The 22,249-nt window shown below is 33.9% G+C and overlaps 1 protein-coding gene across 1 annotated transcript in view; it reads right to left on the minus strand.

Annotated features, from left to right (window-relative positions):
* The window catches only part of LOC106472608 (leucine-rich repeat and calponin homology domain-containing protein 1-like), a 41,047-nt gene extending 18,882 nt beyond the window's left edge, over positions 1-22,165 (minus strand). Inside the window, exons 1-4 of the mRNA XM_022401158.1 lie at positions 21,726-22,165; positions 11,839-11,974; positions 10,625-10,737; positions 4,499-4,636 (exon numbers count right to left, since the gene is read on the minus strand). Of these exons, the coding sequence (XP_022256866.1) occupies positions 4,499-4,636; positions 10,625-10,737; positions 11,839-11,974; positions 21,726-21,857 (519 nt within the window). The 5' untranslated portion in view covers positions 21,858-22,165. The remainder of the gene's footprint in view (positions 1-4,498; positions 4,637-10,624; positions 10,738-11,838; positions 11,975-21,725) is intronic.
* Positions 22,166-22,249: the final 84 nt, after the last annotated feature.

The following is a 22,249-nucleotide window of genomic DNA, read 5'->3' on the forward strand; positions in this document are numbered from 1 at the left end:
TAAATAGAGATAAATAGAGTTAAGTAATTTATTTCTAAAAACTATATATATATATATATAAAGGGGCCTGGTCAGCTTTAGCTGATCATTAAATCTGCTCATGCTCCTTGTCCCTTCTTAGGATGACAACCTCTCTCAAACTTCCATCCTTCTGCATGAGGCTGCTCAGCTGGGCTGGCCAGTCATGCCTTCTAAATCTTTTCTCATGCATACCCAATATTTGGTACATATGGACATGTTTTTCAACTCCTATCTCAGTTGTGCTCAGCCTTCAACACCTAGTCTGTGAGCAATGAAATGTTTAGTCACCAAGACTTGCACTTCTGTTTTACACCCTGAGCATACGGTTCTTTAGCTTTTGGGGACTCTGGATCTTCAAAAACCTCTCATTCCTTTGGGGCACGCCCACATGCACCTTCTCCAATGGATGTTGTGGAACCAGTGGAATGTTTCTCTGAATCTACTGTCCTTCTCAAGGACTTGTGCTGGTTACTCGACCATGCCAGTACCATGGTGGGCTTACTTTTGCTGCCCCCTGACTAGAAGTCCATCTTTCCACAAATGCTTTCCTGTTGAACTGGGACTAACCTCTCAATGATGATATGACTTTGAGCATGTAGGCTCCTTAAACTTCTTGAAGTTATTTGTGTACATTCCCATTTCCTACCCTTTCTCTTAATTAAAAGGGTTTGGTTATGATCCTCTCCAACAATTCCTCCCTCATTTCGTATATCAACCATCAGAAGGTTATCCATTCCAGGACTCTTTGCTTCTATATGTTGGACCAGCTTTTGAGCTCATTTCCATCAAGTACATCTCGTAGCTTGACATGTGTCAGAAGCTCTAAACCTGGTTGTGGATCATCTCTCTCAACTGGATCAGATTCTATCCATGAAGTTGTCTCGCCCCCTCAGGTTTTTCATTGGGTTTGCTCTCGGTTGGGTACACTCCTCGTTAATGCCTTTAACATTCCTCTTAATGACAAACTTCCACTCTTCTGGTCCCCAGTTCCTGAGCCTTCATCTCTGGCAATTGATGATCTTAGCTAGGACTACTCTTTCTGTATGCCTGTCCTCCTCTTCGTCTCCTCAAGACCTTGTGTCTTAGCTTTTATACAAGATACTCCATGTTGGGTCCTGTTAGTGGCATCTCTTTGGCCTGCACAATGCCGGTTTCTCTCCTTCATCAATTGGCAGCCAGGCCCCCTCTTCATCTGTTCTGTTCTCCCATCTATTAATCCAACATCCCACGTCTCTTTTTTTTCACTCAGTGGTGTCATCCCTTCATCTTCACATGTGGGATTTGCCCAGTGCAACACACTTTGAGCCAGATTCTCCAATCAAGTAGCCACTTCTTATCCCATTCCTTTCATCCTTCGACTTTGTCTATCTATCAATAGAAGTGGAGAGTGTTTCGACAATGGCAAATTTGCCACTCCTTTCTTCCTTTTTCCACATGATTGTTCAACCATAGATTGTCGTCTTTAACAAAACTGGTTATCAGGTGACATTGTCCACTACATTTCATCCTTCCCATTAATGCCAGGTGTTTTATTCCCCTGTATTTTCCACTCCACTTTGTTATGATTCTTCCCTTTTCACCAATTCATTCCACAGATTCCCATGCCTGTTTTGGATCTTATGTGGATTTACATGCTCTCATACATGCCCCATTTGAGCCATTGGCTTCTTGTTCTTTGTACCACCTTTCTCTTATGACATCTTTCTTTTTCTTCTTGCATGTGGTCATTGTTGTACCTGGATTGCCTTCTGTGTCTGGTTCTGGCTGTTTGGTGTTCTTTGGCATGTATGTTTCCTTTTCAAAGTTCCCATCATTGTTTGTTTCTACCTTGGGACCCCCCCCCTTCATTCAAAGACATCTGACCTTCTACCCTTACATGATGAGTCTGCCACCTCCCCTGGTTAGTGTATTCTTCACTGGATGTGAATGCTTTTAGGCTTTATCACATTTAATCACATCAAATTCATCCCCTGTCTCACTCTCTTGCATCTCATTTTCACCTACCCTTGGACAAGATCCTTCAGGCTGGCATTCGATGACTCCCCACACATTTGTCTTGCATTATCTTCATCATCTGGCTACTTCTTCTCCTGCAGGAATTTGACTCCCTCCAGTTACTATTCTTCAATCTACACATTGTCTTTCAGAAGGGGTAGGTACTTTTTTCATTTTCATTACTCTTTTCCCCTTTATAGGATCCAGCCAGGTGGCTGGTGTTGCCTTCCAAGGTATGCTTATTTCTCAAAATCTGCATAGAGCCAGGGGTGATGGAAAGTGCTCAGCTCATCCATCCTGGCTCTACCAGTGCTCAATATTGAGATGGGATATTCTGTAAAACTACTAGAATTATCCTCATGGTATTACAACTATTCAAATCCCCAATTCAAACCATACCATTCCATGGACTATCACAGAAAAAAGCCAGCACCAGGTAAGTGTATCCTTCTTCTTTGGCTTAAGCTTGCCGGCTTTTAAAGATAAGAGTTTCATGGTCACACACTGCAATGTCTTCAGTAAAGACCTTTATAACAGGTCTATGATGGGGATTAAGGCACTTCTCCATGGTTTCCCCACTGCAAATTCTCCCACCTTCTTGCCACTTACCAGTTCCTAGCTGCTGGGGTGGTGGACTTGGAATAGTTCCTCACTGATTGTTCATAGCACCAGTGGGATGAGGGTAGTGGTGACACTGTTTGTGCATTGCAGGTCACCCATCAAATTCGCTTGGAAAGAAACAAAGGGAAAGGCAAAAGAGCCCAAAGTGTCACAGGAAAGGGCAGAATTTTTGCATGGCCAACCAAGCACTCACACGCAAGTGGTTGGCAAGCCAAGTCATCAAGTATACTGTGGTTAGGGCACAATCAGACCATACTGTGTGCATTTCACCTCAACTCAAGTAGACAGACTCGCACTGCAGGAGTAGGGCATATTAACTGGAGTATATCCTGGCTGAAAGGAGCTCATCTAGGTTTAAAGTTTGCACCAGCCCTTCCACCATTTCAATATAGGATTCTAGCTATTCTAGCATTTCCCATAGATACTCTTCACACCCATCTTCCCCACTTCTGGTACACTTTCTTCTTGCCTTGTGTAAGAATGAAGTTATTTCAATTGCAAGTGCTTAAGGGGAGTTACTGTGCAAAGAGGTTGTGTAACACCCCTTATTAGTGAAGGGCTATTGTAGCATGATGATGTTATCATGCACAAGCTCAGATCATGTTAAACACATGATTTTTAAGTGGGAGTTAGCTCAAGGCTTGTGGCATGAAAATCTCATAGGCAGACATGACAGGGATCAAGCTCTTCTTGTTTGTGGAGAGAATCTATCGGAAACTCATTTTCCTTACATGAAAATGTTAACTTTTTTAGAAAAATCAAATCTAAAACAAACATGAATCTAATACTGTTGATATTGTTAATCTTTTTTTTTCAATTCAAATGTCATGTTAAATTAGGTTTGTTTTTAAATTCAACAGTCTGTAAAGTTGAGAAAGACCATAACTATGATAATTAAAATGTGATTGTCTCTTTATTTGTAGCTTCTAGTATAGACCCATCTATACAAGTGTAAAGCCTAGTGTCATTCTATGCAGATATTCAATTGGAACTTGGTATTTTAAAGCAAATTTATTAACATTCAATCTTCAAATTTTTTTGAATCTACATGATAACATTCCTAATCTACTTTTTATTTATTTTTATTATGACAATTAACTAATTCACAAGTACTAAATAATTAAAAGATTGAATAGGATTTTTGTTTTAATTGCCCATCTAAACATCTTATTTAGTGACAACTCCAGTTTCCGTAAATCTGGATTCCCAATATATATATATAATGTTCAGGAATACATATTATGATCTCCCTCACTAAAAACTTTATGCATGTGGTTCAAGAATAGTTTATTCTTCAATCAACCTTAATCCATGTAGTTTTGAGGTCAGTCACATGGGTATTAGTCAAGAAGCATGTTCAATAATGAGGATTTGAACTGCAACCCACAGAATGCGAGTTGAGTACCCTATCCAAAAGGCCATGCATGTGATTTAAGAATAATATCTTTCTTCAAATACTTGGTGAAGAATACATCAAATAGTGGCTGGAAGAAAGTACATAATTTACAGTTGTGTACACATATGTAATGTACAAAAATTAACATAATGCATGTGTAAACTAAATAGTACAACTAGGATGATCAAAATACATCAAATCACAATCTCTAACTCCCAATTATTTTAAAAGCTATACTTGTAAAAACTGCTGGTTACTTAATAGCTGTCAAACAAATTTGACCATTAAATGTGTAAGCTGGTGAAAATTAGTTTCACAAAATAGGACAAACCAAGTACAAGTCTAACCAAGTTTAAAAGAAAACACAAAATTTATAAGCAAGACAGAAAAAACAAAATACTATTAGGCCTAGCTATATTAAATAAAAACACAGAATCTGAATTTCCAAATACAGAAATTACTCACCATTGTAACAGAAGGCATATCAATATTCACTAGTGACTGTGGATAAAGATGGTTCATCAGCTGACATAGCAATATTCCATCACGAAGTGCTCCTCCCAAGTCATTTGGTAAGGTTATGTTTAATTCATTCTTTATTATCTAGTTCATGTTAAGAGAAAAATGAAACAGTTATAAAAAAACAGACATTTGCACATCTAAGTCATTTAAGTAGTGTATATATATATATAACAATAGCTCTGAAAAGGAAAACTCCAAAGTTTCACTATACTTGAGCTGTTTTCAAAAGCATGAAGTAAATTCTATGGGATATGTTACAATGGTTGGTTAGAAGTGTTAATAAAGAGAGTTCAGTTTGTGATTACAATTCTAAAGGTGGGTCAATTCTTAATAAAGTCTAGTCCCACAAATGAAACACAAAATCCTTTCTCAAGTTGTTTTGTCCCAATACTTTTGATAACAAAGTGCATATTCCTGTTTACTATACTATGCACATGTATATTTTAAATGGATGTTGTGTTTAAAAACTCAGGACATAAAAACTATAGTTACTTTATCATGCATTTCTCAGTAAATATGACCACAGTTGAAACTAAAGTATAAACTGGAAACTATTAAAAAAACAGCTAAGCTTCAATATAAAATAATGTACTTAAAACACACAAATCAAACTTTCTATTGAACTAATTTTCAATTTTTATTATATTAATAAGCCCTGAACAAAACAATCTCAAAATTTTGGACACAGGCCTACTTCAGTGGTAACTAATAACTGTTATAAGTTAACGCACTCTTTTAAAAAATAGGTACGAGGAAGTTCAAGGGAAAATGTCAGATGTCAGTATCACTTAAACAATATAAAGGCTCTGATGATGATATATTTGAGATTCAACTAATAACTTTATACACATATAATGATGTATATACACTATCAAGAAATGTTTTGTTAATCATTACATCAGTAATTATATCAAAAAATCATAATAAAAGTATCTTATAGCCTTTTCAAAACAGACAACTGCCAAATATAATGAGAATATCTCTGCTTTTATATTAATGCTATTAGTGATTTTTCTGTTTGCTGGATTTCATGCAAAGCTACTTGAGGGATACCTGCTCTGGTTGTTCTTAATTTTGAACTGATAGACTAGACATAAAGCAGTTAGTCAATACCACCAATCATCAATTTTTGGGCTACTTTTGTCAGACCAAATAACAAGATTTGACAATCACTTGTATAGTTAACACACCTAAACTGCAAAAGTCCAGAGTGATTTTTTATTGGTAGAAATAACACATGAACCACCAAATATCAGCTTCACAGTCTGTAGATATTATACCTTCTGGCATGAGCAGAACTGAGGTGGACTGGTTTATTAGGGTGCAAGATAACAAAATACATTACAAAAAGCTAAGTATCCTCATTCCTTTATGTATAACAACCCAATTATAATATATCCTTCCTTTATTGTATATGCATGCTTTACAATGCATATATTACACAATGAACATCATAATTTGTAACGGACCAAACAAAATGCTTCTACAAGCATGGTCAAATAAAAACAGTTTATTAACTATAACAACAGAATTCCAAAGAAAACTTTCAAATGATTAGAAAACAAATTTTATCATTAAAAAAACAATTAGTAAATCCAGGACTAGGTAAATAAACAATACAATATTAATCTCAATGTTATTAATTTCAATAAATATCAGAGGAATTAGGAAAGAGAACCAGATGAAGAAAAACTTAATTCATCTGAGAATAACACAATGTTCCAAAATTAAACCACTTCTCAATATCAAAACAATATTCAGTAATAAATAACAAAAATTCTTTCCAACTATATCTCATGACCCAAGTCATTTTGAAGACCAAGGAAGGCTTTTTATTTAGTGGTTAGGCAACAAAGTTACATCTCATGACTATAAATTACTATAAATCTACATAATCTTTCACAACATTAATATCTGTATGTCATCACTAGGGGAAACTTGTGTCAGTTTCATAATATATACATGCACATACTCAAAATCAAGGTGCTCTAGATCAAAGGTGAGTTAGTGCTTTAATATAACTAAAGATTCATAATTCAACTAAATGATAGAAGGAATAATAAATGAATGGTAAGCAAAACCATAACAAAATAAAAGTAGAAACAAGCAAGGATCTATGACTCGGGGATGTTCTTTAAATCCCTCTCAACAATAACTCCTTGTGAGGAATTCAAAGTAGCATGGGGAGTAATCTTAATGGGTATATCCCCAAAAGGCCTTCGAATTCAAGAGGAGTTTGCTGTGTTTTGGGGTAGATGTTTCCACCAAGATGTCCCCAGAACATAGCCTCTCTAATTCCTTCTGATTAAAAGGGAGACATTTGCCCAAAAGGTTTGTCCAACAAGGAATGTATGATTACAAAATGAGGTACAGGTTCAAAATAGGTTTAAGATTGCTGTTCTGAGTCTTCATGATGTGGTCATTTACCAATCAGCTGTTTTTTATTATATTTTGAGGATTTGGGGTATCCATAATAAAAGGAAAATGATTCAGTGCCCACTGACCCCACCTATCATGGAGTCCTACGAGAGAACGTACTACAATGCCAAACAAGGAAACTGCAGCAACACCAGAGTTTTGTAAGTAATATACCCAAACACCAGCATAACACACATTGTTCATAAAACCTGTGGAGAATGCCCAACACTGGTACTCATTTGACCCTAGCCAAACAGAACCAGCCAACTGACCCTGTGGGGGCCACCACAAGGCCATCTATCTATAGGAATTCAAGGCCAAAGTGGTGTGTTGCAGTGTCCCAGACACCACTCAACTATCAGGATTCTCTCCTTCATGGGTTGCCATGCACGGCAAACACGTGAGTGGATGTTCAGATTCCAGAGGAGGTAAACTGAAAATACAGAACCTTCCCTAGGAGGTCCCTTTACAATGTAGTAGCGTCCTAACTTAACAACCCCTCGAGATTGAAGAATGATCTCGACTAGGGAAACCAGGAAATAGATGTGTATGATCCCTGGTAACTTAAAGACCAATAAAAGGATTACATGTGTTCTCGTCCCAAAGGCACAAAGGATTCAAGTGATGTCCACATTCCCAGAAGAGAAAGAACTATCCATGCAGTGGGAGAAAAAGAGGTGAGTAATAGTGTGGCATTCTATTCTATAGCATTGAGAAGGATGGGAGACAGCTGAGTCTGACTGAGAGAAGAGATGAAAAATAAAAAATACCCAGACTGATGACATATTGAACTGAAGCAAGAATAGATTTCACAGTCCCAAAAGAGAAGCCTGCCTGGGTTGTATCTGAAAGCAGAATCAGGATGTGATGGTCTAACAATTGATGAGATGTTGTCAGCAGTAACCAATCATCCATAGAATGGTGTGTGTACAGTACAATGGAATAAAATGGACAAGAAAACTCATACAATACAGCAGAACCCACATTAAGCATATACGAGGCCAAATGAAAACAAAAACAGAACTGCAGTACCTGACCCTTGTGCACCACAAATGATAACAGTGGTGGGACTCCACTGCTAAGGCAAAGTGCAGATAGGAGCCAACTAAAACCAAGTTGGACATCTACAATCCCAGTAAAAAAATCAACACAGATTGAGGAATGATTAACTTGTGAACCTTGGAGAATCTAGCATTGATATAGACAAGGAAGATTGATGACTGAACACCAGTCTCCTGTCTTAATAGGCCCAACAACTAACAGGAATAAAATTCTGAAAAACTAGCCCGACACTCTCACTACCCCAGACCAACCAGAGTCAGATAACCCTAGAACCAAGTTCCAAAACCCAATGAACTGCAGGAGATTGAAACCCTACAGATTGGGTGGATAATAGTGGGGAAGATGTGAACTGAATGACCAATTGTGACTCAAGGACCTGTAGAGCTTCTGGACCAATGGGTAAGGTTATCAGATATCCAGAAAATCTTGAAACCACGGCCCACGGCACCTGAAAGTATACAATATTCACCGATGCTGATGGCATTCCAACTAAGCAGTGGAAACCTTGGATATAGACAAAATCTATTCTGAGTACCAATGTACCAAGGATCTGATGTCAGGGATCAGTACACATGAATAGGGGCGGAACTATGAACCCCTGTAGAAGCCGATTAAATTAAAGATTCCAACAACAACCGGGAGGAATGTAAAAGCCAAAAATTGAACCAACATGCATGCTAACAATGGATCCAGCTCATCCTCAATGAAACTGGTGATCCTGAGAGTGTTCTAACAAAGATTTGAAAGGAAACAAAATGTTGAAGGTGAATTGTAAGTCCACAGACATAGACTTACCCTGTCCCATCAGGGGACATGGACTTATATAGGTGATCTGCAAACTCTGCATTAGAACCCTGAAATTCGAGATGCAGAAATTATTTGAAAGTCACAAAAATGTCTCTATCTGGTGGTGGTAGGCGAAATCATGAAGTTCCGACGAAGTGTTGTATAAATATTAATTGTCCATTTACGTAACTAAGAAGTAAACCTTCCAGCATGAACCATAATTTCCGTGTATGGAAAAAAAAAATCGCTCCCAGATCTTTCAGCCATCAATTAAGTTGCTGGCTCAAAAACAACTGGGAAAAGGCCCAAAACATCACACACTCGAAGAACCAACAGAAGAAAAATCAAAGGCAGCTTATCCCAAAGTGGTCTCCTTTTTGTTTTTCCTAGGTCATTTAAAGACCATGGCGAATATCATTGTTTGGAACAGCATCTTGTGAGGTAATGTAAGTTGTTTTGTAAGAGCAAAGCAATTGCTGGCCATCTGCCTAATCCATTCTAATGAATTGAACCCCAGACCCCAGCACTGTGAGTCCTTAAACTTACCACTGACTCACAGGGGGTTGAAAATCCAACAGACTAACAGAAGGTACAGGAAAATTCTAATTTAAAGTCTCTCAAAAATGTCGAGAATCACCCTCAAATGCAGCCTCAGAAACCCCCAGAGGACCACCACAGATCCAAATATATGTCTCCACCTCACTACGAATAAGATCACTGACAGTCTCAACCAAGAGTGACACCCCACCCCAATAGTTGTGCGATGCTAGATATCAGCAGAGGTGAGATCCAGACCCAATTGACCTCCGTGCTGGAAGTAATTATCCAGGAATTCATACCATAACCAGCTTCCCAACTGGTAGAGGAAATGATTATTTTTTCTTTTAGTTATTATTATTGTTACAAAATCAACTAGATAACACGATAATGTCCAAGGTATCATAATACTGGGAAATCTGTTAGTGACACTTTGTAGAGAAAAAGTGATCAAATTATCTGAATGAGGTGCTTATATACAGTACCAGGATAGAGGGAGTATTGACATAGGTGGAGAGTATCAAACGACATATATTGCCAAGAACAATTGAGTTGGTTCTATAAGATACAAGTAAGCAAGAAAAAATCAGACCAATGCTTCGATGGGCAAAGATGAAACCCTGGTGGTAGGGTAATAGCTATAAGTGGGAGTGGAGGTATGAATATTTTGTAATTAGTGATTTCATTTGCCATTTTAAGTTATCAATAAAATTTGTGTGCTTTGTTTGTGTATGCTTTTAGTTTTAATGCATCCTTATTTTTTAAATATGAATGTTTGCTTCAATATATCTATTTTTAAGGTCTGTTAAATATATGTGTTGACATATTTATTAATTACTGAATACTCATTTATCTTTAATCTTATTATGTACAAAAATCTATAATCTCTTTCTTTCTTAATTTTTTAAATTTTGGTATGAAATTCTGGGCGATTCGATAAATTGATGTGCTATGTCATTCTTACCTGAAATCTGAATAGTAAATGACGGATAAAAATGGATAATAATTACAATTCACTTGTTTAATTTGAATCGCACCCAGTTGTTGTTCATGAAAATTTATGATACATACAGTACCTACCCTACTACCGTACTATGTCTGTCATATATTAGCTGATCTGATGATCCCTGGTATTGGGTGAAAAGCCTCATTGGCACTGGATATATTAGATACTGTGTGTTTAACACACTATAACGTATTTCACTTTGCTTTCACTCATGGGTTCTTAAAATACTAGATTATTCAAGATAAATACTTCAAACTCACTTTCCTTAATTTATCAATGCTTTCCTTATCTTCCCTGGCTTTGCTCAATCTACTTTTTATTATAAAGTCAGAATCCACCTGATGATTAAGTAGAATAGATGACTTTTTAGAACCTATGGGAAATAAGATTAGTTTTTGTAAAAATCAGTATGTATTACAAAATAATATTTTGGCATTCTTGTCTTCTTTGAGATGCTGTAAACACATTTTAAAATATTTAGATTATCATCAAATTAAATTACACCGCTTACTGTTTCAAAACTTCAAACTAAATTACGATTATTACATATATCAAAAAGCAGAATATCACATGAATGACATCTTATGTTTTGCTACATTTACATGGAAATGAAATTTACTGATTTTATGACAATCTCATTTTTAAGGAACATTTTATGTTCAACTTTGCTTTATACTGTTGAAAATGTACTTGAGAATTAACACCGGGGATTTATATAATTTAAACCATACATAAAGTTTTGATTCTGAATGGGGGTTTCAAATGTTTTGAAACTATTCTAAGATGAAAAATAAAAAGAAATTCCTCCCTAAAATACTATTGATAAGCTCCATTCAGTAAGTTTGAGTTGATACTTTTGTGTTGGTTTTTGAAGATATCATGACTAAATGTAGTCTAAGTATATTTTATTTGAAGTTAAGAATCATGAGAGGTGATGTCTAAGCTTGCTGAGTGAGGAGCATCAATTCCTATACCTTTCACTATGGTACAATATTAACAATTAATGCCTGGATGTACATAACTTAAATAACATCTGAGAGCAAAGATTTAGAGATTTACATGAGTGGCTGTATATGTAATTTAATACAGAGAATCCCAGACATGACAATCTAAAATCTCAAATAAAACTTTCTCCAACAACAAAAAATACCTAAGTAACTGAAACAAACTTCCTTTGTCTAAGAAATATAAGATGTTGATATAAAATATATTTTGTTTTTAGTCTTTCTGAAAAAAGAGTACCAGAATTTCATGTTGTACTTTCCTAATGAAATGCACTAAATTGAACTTGCTATTACTACATTAATTAATTGCCAGTGCAACATACCATGATGATAGATACGAAACTGTTTGCAACTGTGAGTATTTTGGTCACAGTGATCAGTTATTAGGTATGATTTATAAATCAGTCCCTACTCAATCAACTTCATTGCATAATGATCTAACAAATGTTTTATAAGAAAAGATAACTCACCAAGACTTAAGTTTGTTCCATTTATCTTTCGTTTAAAAGGATGATCTTGAAATGTTTCTTTCTGGCTATTCAACATACCATTGTTGTTATTCATACTCTCTTCATGAGTTGAAGAATGCTTATAGTCCAAGGAGAACTGGTCAACAGAGAAAAAAATAGAGATGCAGAAACTTGCACTACTTTGAGTATGAAACTATTTTGAAAAAAATTTATACAATAATTTTAGTCACACTTATGTTAACAAATTTTTATTTAATGCTGCTCTCTTGCAGTCTTTGTATGCTATTTAAAGTTGATGTTTTCTTATGTTTGGCTATGTTTCAGTTTGCTTTGTTCATTCCTTTTTAATAAAAATATTTGGGCTTTTAGAAAACATCCACCAAATGTAACAGTTCTAAAACTTAGATCAAAGTATTAATCTTCATGTTCCATACTGCATTTATTTAACTGATCTTTTATGATTTTTAGTGATCCTTAGTTTTAACTTTAGATAATTTCTGAGAGAAAACCAAGGAGCAAAATTTTCCCTAAAGCTATCTTTGTTATTATTTCACCAAATTCAGGTCAAGCAGTTTATCTCTATTAATGTTTATTTAATGTACTTAATGATAAACAAATTAATTTTTAACCTTTATATAACACTATAAGAAAAATATATAATTGTAGCTAATTAATCATGGGAGGAGTTGTTAAAATAATATCAGTTAAACTGGTGACATCTGAGGCTTAGTTACAAAGTGATAACAGTATGAAAATGCTTCAAGTTTTATTTTGTCAGAACTAAGGTATTACATGTATTGCATGGTAAATAATCAATCTATAAAATATATTTGAAAAATTCAAAAGATATTTAATACAAGGTATTTTTCACTTAGTGACAAATGTACAGCAAGTCTGGTCCATTATATAACTATATTAATAATTAGTCAGTTATTTAGGTACTATATATATATTCTTAAATTGTAAAAAAATAATTATTTTAAAATGACAATCTTTTCATTGAACTTGCTATATGATTGGAAAGGCAAATACTTAATTCTTACAATCATTTGTGTTCCATAAATATATTTTATTCTTTTAAAGCATCTATTTCAAATTTCTTTTGTCTTGTCAGAAGTTTTAAGAATGATATACTTTTATCATCTCTCCCACACTAACAACACTTTCTTGCAGACTTTAACAATGAATTTTATATATTTTATACTTTTACAAAATTTTCTATTCTGAACAAAATTCCTCTTTATTGTAGATCTTCTCTATTATGTAATACTCTACACTACAACGCCCTGTGATATATTCCGGTGAACTGAATATAAGTTTGAACATCTGTCATCACTGGATAGGTCCACTGAATGACAGAAAATTTCCATAACTGAGTTGTCATGTTGAATGGATTAACTAACTAGACTAGAGAAAACTAAATATGAAATGCACAGTCTTTATTACCACAAATGTGAAACACAAACACACTGTACTTGCTTTTATGGAATGACTGTTTTACTAGACTTTGTCAGATACATGACTGTTTCAGTTTAAGTTTAATACAAGTGTTATGACATAGATAGTATATATTGCCCAAATATTAAACATAGTTATTTTTAGAGTGATAGTTTATTGCAGGTTTGTTTAGATAACTTTTTGTGAATCATATATTGTGTAATTCAATATTTATGAATTGGTGATTGTTATATTATTGCATCGTGTTACTAGAACCTTCTGAGTTTATCTCATTGTTTTATTTGAGCATTATTGCATCATAATATCTAGTAGTGAGTGGAACATTCTAGACCTCTGTCTGGATATAAATATGCATCAAAGATGTAGTTAGAAAGATAGATCTAGACTAAGTGATTGTGAGTTTAGCCATAAAGAGCATATATTGGCGATTTTTAAAGTGAAATTATAATAGATTGTATTGTAATAACAGAGTAGAGAAGAAATAATTTGTCTTTTCAATTGTGTTCTAAAGTAACAAGGTTTCACATTGAAAACTAATAAACTTACAAATATAGAAAGGCACTTTCTAATAATTAAACTGAAGCTATGCTATGAAATTACATCCACAACATACATATTAAAATTGACCCTTTAACATGACAATAAAATTAGATGAAACTATGATAAACAGAAAATGCAGAAGTATCTTTATGTACATAGCATTTTACTCAAATCAAACACCCAGGAAATAATAAAAATTCAAAAATATGTAGAGATACATGTGTATATATAAACTATTTGAAATAAAACCAAAGAAAACATATGATAAATACAATCACCTAATGCAGCCATGAAACCCAACCATCTTTGTCCTACTTCAGCCCTGCAAAAAAAAAATCCTTCAATGCTGCAGGTGTTCAACAATTTGCTATAACTGTGATTTTCATGATGTTCTGCACCTTGGCCAGAGCCCTCTTGGTGGATGCCCTAATCTGTTACAAGAAAGAATGATGTGTGATGATGGTATGTGGAGTGGCCAAGAATACTTGACTACACTTGACTACCACTGGATTACCTCCCAGGCCCTTTTCAATGGAGGCTTGACCATTGGACCTGCAGAGGCTTCAATGTTACCACTTGAGATTACATTGCAAAGGAAACTGCCTCTTTAAGAATGAGGTCTCTCAACTCCTGGTGGTGTTGCATCATTTTACTGAGTAGCCCTTCCAAAAATGTATCTATACGGATATCCCAGAATCTACTGAAGCCAATGCAGAGTAAGCTTTATCATGCAAATGGCAAAGATAATCTACATAACAGTTCAAGCTTTCTATGGTAACCCTCTTTTGTGCTTTGAATTTAGCTTGATGGATTGATCTGTTTTGCAATGGTTTGAACCTTCCGTCTCACAGTTCCATAGCTACTCCTTGTCCAAATGTTCATTGTAGTTTAAGGCCAAATCATCTAGACTTAGAATCAAGCATTGGATGGCTTGTTCTGGAGTTCATACATTTTGGTCTAAGTCTTCTTTGATTGTAGTGGAGTAATCTGCTTTGCTTCGGTCATGAAGTCCCATGATATTAGCCAGAATCTATCTTTTCTGACTTCCTAATCAAGGTGTCCTTAACACTGTCAACACAGCACAGTAGGAATGTTCAGGGGCTGTGACACCCTGAGTAGTAGTAGGCTCCTGATTCAGGGTGATAAAGCAACAAATTGCTCTTGGCAGTACATTCATTGGCTCTACTGGACCTCAAGCTTCCCCTTTGATCATGTTCAGCCTGGCAGCATATCTATAAGTTTTGAGAAACTCAACACTACCCCATGATCCACTCACTTAATTCAATGCCATCTCACCTTCTGGTAAGATGGCTCTGGTTGGAATATGGTATTTTCCAATGGTGCTTCCAATCTCTTTCCATTCCCATGTGGCTGTAACTACAGCTGGGTCTGAGTTATTCTCATTGGCATTGGTCTGAGTGTTCTGTACAGACCATCTCACCCAGTCTTAGACTCATCAGACATCAAAACACCTCATAAATCCATATTTTATTTCCTTTGCACCCAGGTTAATCCTTGGAGAGGAACTCAATGAACAGATCTGGGTGGTTTACATATTGGCAGCTCTATCATCTGGATCTTAGATCATAATGAGATCCAAATCATGGACCTTCTCAGAATTTGTAAAAATACAACATCCAGGCAGGAACTTCTCCTAGACTTGACAACTGTCTCAGACAATCACTTCCATTCAGTGACTGACTCTCTCTCTCTCTAAGTTATATGTCCTAGTTATAAAGTTCAAGTAAGTGGCTGTATATGCTTCAGTAGCTAATAGGAAACTTTGCAAGTATGATAATCTGCAGTTATGACACTAAACTCTTTCCTTAGCTATCCAGTCTGTGATCTATTCAGGTGAACTAAATATTAGTTTGAGCTTCATTGGATAGGTACACTGAATAACAGGAGGTTCTCTTAAGATATTAATTATTTAGTAATACCTAAAATCTTACTTCACTGGGTCTTATGTTGTATGAAATAACTAGACTGGATACAAATAGGAAAATAGAAATGTACAATCTTTATTACCACAAATGTGAACACAAACACAGTGTGTGTACTTGCTTTTATGGTACAACAGACTGTCCCTTTTACTGGGCTCTTTCTTTAAGCCACTTTTCCTTCAAGCTTATGCTTTATCCAAGGTTTTTAAGATTCAGAGAAACCTGATATTTACTCAGTATGATGACATGTGCTACTACATGACTGGTCCTTCTCATTACATATGTACAAGGCTGTATCTTCTATAAATCATCTGAAAAACTGTTGAAGGACATTGCTCTTAGCACCAGTCTTATGGTTTGATATTAATTATCATCCACACAAAAGCTACGTTTGCATACTTAAATGTACTAAAAAGTATATGTACACATTATAAAATGTAGTTTATCAAGCTGAATGTTTGGCTGTCCTCAAACCAAAAATGGATTCTTTCTGATATTTTTATTTAACTGTAGTCCTAGTATAAATATTATGCATCAAATACACAACTAACAACATTGTAAGCCTTTAGTCATTCATTTTTTTGTATTCTTATGAATTAAAAAAGTGTGTAGTTATGTACTTATTTTTAACATAACAAAACATTAAAGAACAACAAGGGACCTTCTGATCTATTTAGGCTGTCCTATCCACTAAATTAAAACTATAAAAAAAGCCAACCACCTTGTTAAAAAAGTAAAGCTGAAGATGACTTCTTCCTGACCAAAATTTATATTTGTGTCCCCAAGTCTTACCATTTTCACCATTAAATACAAAAAAAGATGAAGCATCACCCTACTAGCCCTCCTCTGAACACAATACTTCAAATGTGGCCTATTCAATAACACATACAATGACATTACAATCTTTTAAACTATTCAATATTTCTGTACATACAAATTAAAATCCTATTTGCCCTACCACTAGCAATAGCATATAGCTTGGATGACTTAAGAGACTGATTAACAATAACACAAGATCTTTTTCTTCCATAACACTGTTAAGGTTATTACCATCAAATTTATACTCATAATTCAAATTGTGATATCCCACATGCATTACCTTGCATTTATTATTATTAAAAGCCATCCAACATATATTGCCCAGCTCATAAAATAATTTAAAATTTATTGTAAGGCAAAAGCATCCTCTTCACAGCCAACAACACCTAAAACTTTAATGTCACCAGAAAATTTAAATAATGTATTGACCACTCCTACATCTATATCATTGATGTAAATAAAAAAGGGCAAGGTCTTAACACTGTGCCCTGAAGTAATCTACTCATGACATTATCCAGTTTGACTAAACTCCACTGATAACAACCCTGTGCTTTCTTCCATCTAGCCAATTTTCCATCCAATGCACTAACGTATCCTATACACACATATATAAAAAGTTTTTACAAACAAGCCTTTTATGTGGAACTTTGTCAAATGCTTTCTGAAAATACAGATACACTAAATCCACACTTGTATCCTCAACTATATTTTTCAAACTGTTGGGAGTAGTATGAATTTAAAAGAATTAATGAATACTGAAGTAATGTAAAGAGAAAACAATCTATGGTTAATAAGAATAAATTTAAGAGTTCAGCATTAATATACTATTTTAACTCAAATGTTTCATAGTTTCTGGTAAGTCAATGTATTCAGTAAAATATAAAGTGTTAGATAACTTTAAGTTCCTGTATACTTACAAGAATGGAACAAGAAATCTTTTTATTTATCCTTATATTTGACATTAGAATATTAATTTGAGATTTCTTTTTGTAGATTTGAAAACAAATTTAATTTTTATATGTTTTGCATATCCTAATAATTGTATGTTTTTATGGGCATTTCACCTTCGATTAAAAAATATTTTGCAACAAATCAACCCATGGTATATCTGATACAATTGAAAAAATATACTTTTTATTAAAAACTTCTAATCAAAAGTAAATTAGCTATACAGATATATGGTATCAGAAGTTAAATAATTTACAAGTAATATACACTTTAGTAAAGACATTCTAGTATAACAAATTGACTAAAAATACTTAAACAAGAATGCCAGTAACCTAAAACCTACAACAATTATATCAAATAGAATCATCAGCTGGGTATCCTCATCTATAATAATAAAAGGGCAGGTCTGTGTGTGTGTATGAACAAGTTAGCTCCAAGAGCAATGAATCTATAAACCTGAAATTTTGCACCCATACTAAGTGAACCCTGAGGGTGTGCACCTGGGTATTACTTATCTACATGTGAGTGCACATGCACATCTTTTTTATGAGGCAAGCTAGTGAAAAACCACATAGAAAAGAAATGGTTCCTTATATAACAGCATCTAATATATAGAAAAGCCAATGCATTTTGGTAACAATGCTTTTCAACAATAGCTTTTATGTCATGTTGCTTAGCAACAAAATTATAACCTAATATTGTTGTTATTCTATGTACTGAAAGTATAAAATGAAATGTATAAACAAAACTGGAATGATATTTGTTGATTTCTTAATTTAGAGTATCAATTGATTAAAGAGGTTTACTTTGAATTAAAAACGTTGGTGATATAGCAGAAAATGCCTTAATTCAGAAACAATTTAAGTTTAAAATTGGATCGATATTTTTACTTTGATGATAAATTTTATGCACTTGCTAAAACATATCAACCTAATAACCCATGTGAAGATGGGTACTTTCACTAGTGACTAATAATGTATTTAATAGAATCCTAATAAGGTTTGTCAGTCATAAGAGTTTAGATTCTAAATCCATACATGATAAGACAACAACAATAATGCAAAATAATCTTCAACAAGTCTTAGATTTAATTACAGTTGCTCAAATACAGTTCTAGACTGATACATTTGCATTTTAATTTACTTTATATGTTTAAAATTACATTATCTATTATATTATTTCAAAAACCCTTGAAAGTTCTAATTCACTCAAGGAATTTCACTCCAGTCCCTTTCAGTTACTAGCATTTTTATGATTTAGTCTTGATTTTAAACTAATTCTTGTTTTATTAGCCATAAAACAACATCAATAATAGCAAATAAACAATTATTCTCAAATTTGTCTGAGTAGTTTTATTTCACTCAAAACTTGTTTTCTTACATTTTAAGCACTGAATCATGTTTTTATTTAAATTTATCAAGATTCTTTAAAAAGAATGATTAGTTTATTAGAGCTGGAACTTCTTACAATTCTAAAAGTGATTTCTTATAGATTGTTAAATTTTAGTACATTCTCAATTAATGGTGTTAGTAGAGTAAATTTCTTCAATGAATAAATAATAAAAAAATTTGTGATTCTACATGATGGTCAATCTTTATAGGATCTTGTAACAGTGTATTTCAATATTTAATCTTCTAAAAATAACAACTAACTAAACTAGCCCAGAATACTATGAATACTGCCACCTACTAAAACTAACTACATGGGCCTTCAAGTTTAAACTTCATAAAAGTTGTTTAGTTTTAATAATGGATTTCCTATAATTCAGCTATGCAGATTTTGAAAATAATATTCATTTTTTTTCTACCATGTAAGGATTTTTTTACAAGAAAAAAATTCTCATTTAGATCAAATAATTATTTTGTTTACCACAATGAAAATTTTTTATTATTATTTTTGTTAAGAAAAATACAAACCGAAGAAAAGGGAAGAACATTGATGTCAAACAAATATGCATCTCATTCATCCTGATTTTTTTGTGAAATCTACAGCTTTTAGTCTCAAAACTATGTATTGTGGTCTTTCTTTTATGTATTGCATCTGGAGCATCTCATTTCAATGGCAGTACTCAGCCATTGTGCTAATGTTCCACCTTCCCTGATACATTTTCTCCATTTCCCTTATGTCTTGATGAAACCTTTCCCCTTGTTCTTTGCTGACTGTGCCAAGATTTTCTGGAAAATAGTCAATATGAGAGTGTAAGAAATGAACTTTGAATTTATCGAGCATGTTATTGACAATATTTTCATAATTTGGGTCCTTGTTGTTTCCTAAAAACTTGTCAATAACATCTTTAAAGGCAATCCATGCTTCTTTTTCAACTTTCCTCAATGTCATTTCGAACTATTCATCCAAAGTCAATTTCCTAATCTGAGGCCCAGTAAAAATCCCTTCTTTAAGTTTTGTTTCTGAAAGAGCTGGGAATTGCTCACACAGATACTTGAAACAGTCGCCATCCTTGTCTAAGGCCTTTACAAACTGCTTCATCAAGTCCAGTTTTATGTGAAGTGGAGGTAATAGGACTTACTTTGTGTCAACCAAACTTTCATGTTCAATGTTTTTCAATCCTAGTATTAGGCTGACTCTGCGTGGCCATTGTTTCTTTATGCAGTGCTAATTTCGTGCTCTGCTATTCCATTCACACAAAAAACATGGGAATGTCGTATAACCGAATTTTGACCCAACAACATACAAAGAACTTTTAAGTCTCCACAAAGTAGCCAATCATGTTCTTTTGTATTTTACCTCATTAAGAATAAGTTTGAGTTTTTCGTAAGTTTTCTTCAAGTGAACCGAATGAGCAATAGGAACAAATGCATATATGTTACCATTGTGAAGAAGAACACATTTTAGACTTCTTTTGGAGGAATCAATGAACAATTGCCACTCACTTGATTCATAGACTGTAGCTTCTAGCATTGGTATTAATTCAGCAATATTGTTACAATAAACCAGTAAACCTTCTTGCAAAAAGTATGTTATAAACTCTTTCTCACAATTTCTGTAACAGTAAAATGATGTCCCTGGATAAAGTACGTTCTAAGCCTGAAGTCTGGACCCCAAAATCTCTGAAGAATCCTTTGGAAGGCCCAAATCTCTCACCAAATCATTAACTTCACATTGTACGAAAAGTTGTAGTTCAAGTTGAAAACAATTCCTATCATCATTTCTACTGACATCAGATGAAACTGTATCAAGAGTCTCCGGTGGAGTAGGTACAGGTACATTAGGTCCATAAGCAACAGGTCTTATAACAGAGTGAAGGTTTGGATAAGAAATTTCCGTTTTATTTTGTGTAATGTAGCCCTGCATGTTACATGAGAAAAAAGAACAGTCATCTGCGTGGTTTCTAGTCCCACACCATACCACTGGAATTCCAAAAGACAAAGACTTTTTCTTACCTATTATCCATTGTCTCAACTCTTTAAAACAAACAGTGCAAACTTTATGCGGTGCCCATGATTTATCTTGATCCCAAAGTTTTATTCCAAAATATGCATAATATGCTTTTTTGATGAATTCTGTAATGTTTTGCTTTTGTTTCTTTACAACAAATTTACCACAAATATAACAGAATATGTTTGGGTAATTTACACAACCTCTTATTGCCATAGAAACAAACAAATAATATTGAAACAAAAAAAATAATGTCAAAGTGCATGAACAAACAAATACTATCTAGAAATGACATGTCATATGACCTGTTAACTGTATATATACTAGTGGTGTGTTTCTCATGGATTCTAGAACAATCAATAAGACTCTCATGTTGCGAATGGTCTAGAGAAATCTATAGTCAGTGGTTGTCAACATTTTAAGCATAACAAGTGATTCACTTATGTAAAAGTACATATGACATTTTGTTAAAAATGGTTATCATTTTCAGATTCAGTGTAAAGGAATTACTGTAGAACATGAAAAAATTTCAAGACAATAAAACCATTACAGACCTGTGTTATTAGTGAAGTGTTTTTTTCAACTTTCAATGTAAAAGAAAATGTTAATAATTAGTTCAGTTTTCCAATTGCTTAAGTTAATTAGATTTAACAAAAGACTTAAATGTTGGAGCTCTTTTGATTACTGTAGTAATTAAGTCTCATAACAATTTCGTTGATAAAGTCTTTCTCATTATATAATGGAATACATAACTACTTATGTCACATTTCAGAGAAAACTTACAGATGTTTGAACTGCTGAGGTGCTTGATGAAACACCCATCCATTTTATTGGATGTGTTGATATGTTGCCATTGGTTGTACCACTTGTGCTAATGAGATAAGGAACATTTAATATTTTATAAAAACAATACATTCTAGCTTTATAGTAGAAGTACTTAGCTTAATTTATTACTAAGACAATGATTCACCTTATGAATAATATACTATGATCCCAAACAGATAATCTGTTTATAAAAGCTTTAGTAAACATTATAAAAATCAAAATATAATGTTTTACTTAATGGATGGCTAAGAGGCATTTTGAAACTACCCCTTTTCAAATTGCTGACATTAATAAAAAGCATTTTTTTTCTGAAAATATAATCAATATTGGAAGGTTACGACTCAAAATAACTCTTTTGTCAGTTGAGTATGATTTTTTTCACCATCTATTACTTTTCATTCAGATTTTCTTACCATAGCCAAACTAATATTAGGTCATCAAGAAATTAATGTTGCTTTTTTTAGATGAAAAAACCCAAACAA

Source organism: Limulus polyphemus, unplaced genomic scaffold (genome assembly GCF_000517525.1).
Source record: "Limulus polyphemus unplaced genomic scaffold, Limulus_polyphemus-2.1.2 Scaffold5465, whole genome shotgun sequence".
NCBI classification, from domain to species: domain Eukaryota; kingdom Metazoa; phylum Arthropoda; class Merostomata; order Xiphosura; family Limulidae; genus Limulus; species Limulus polyphemus.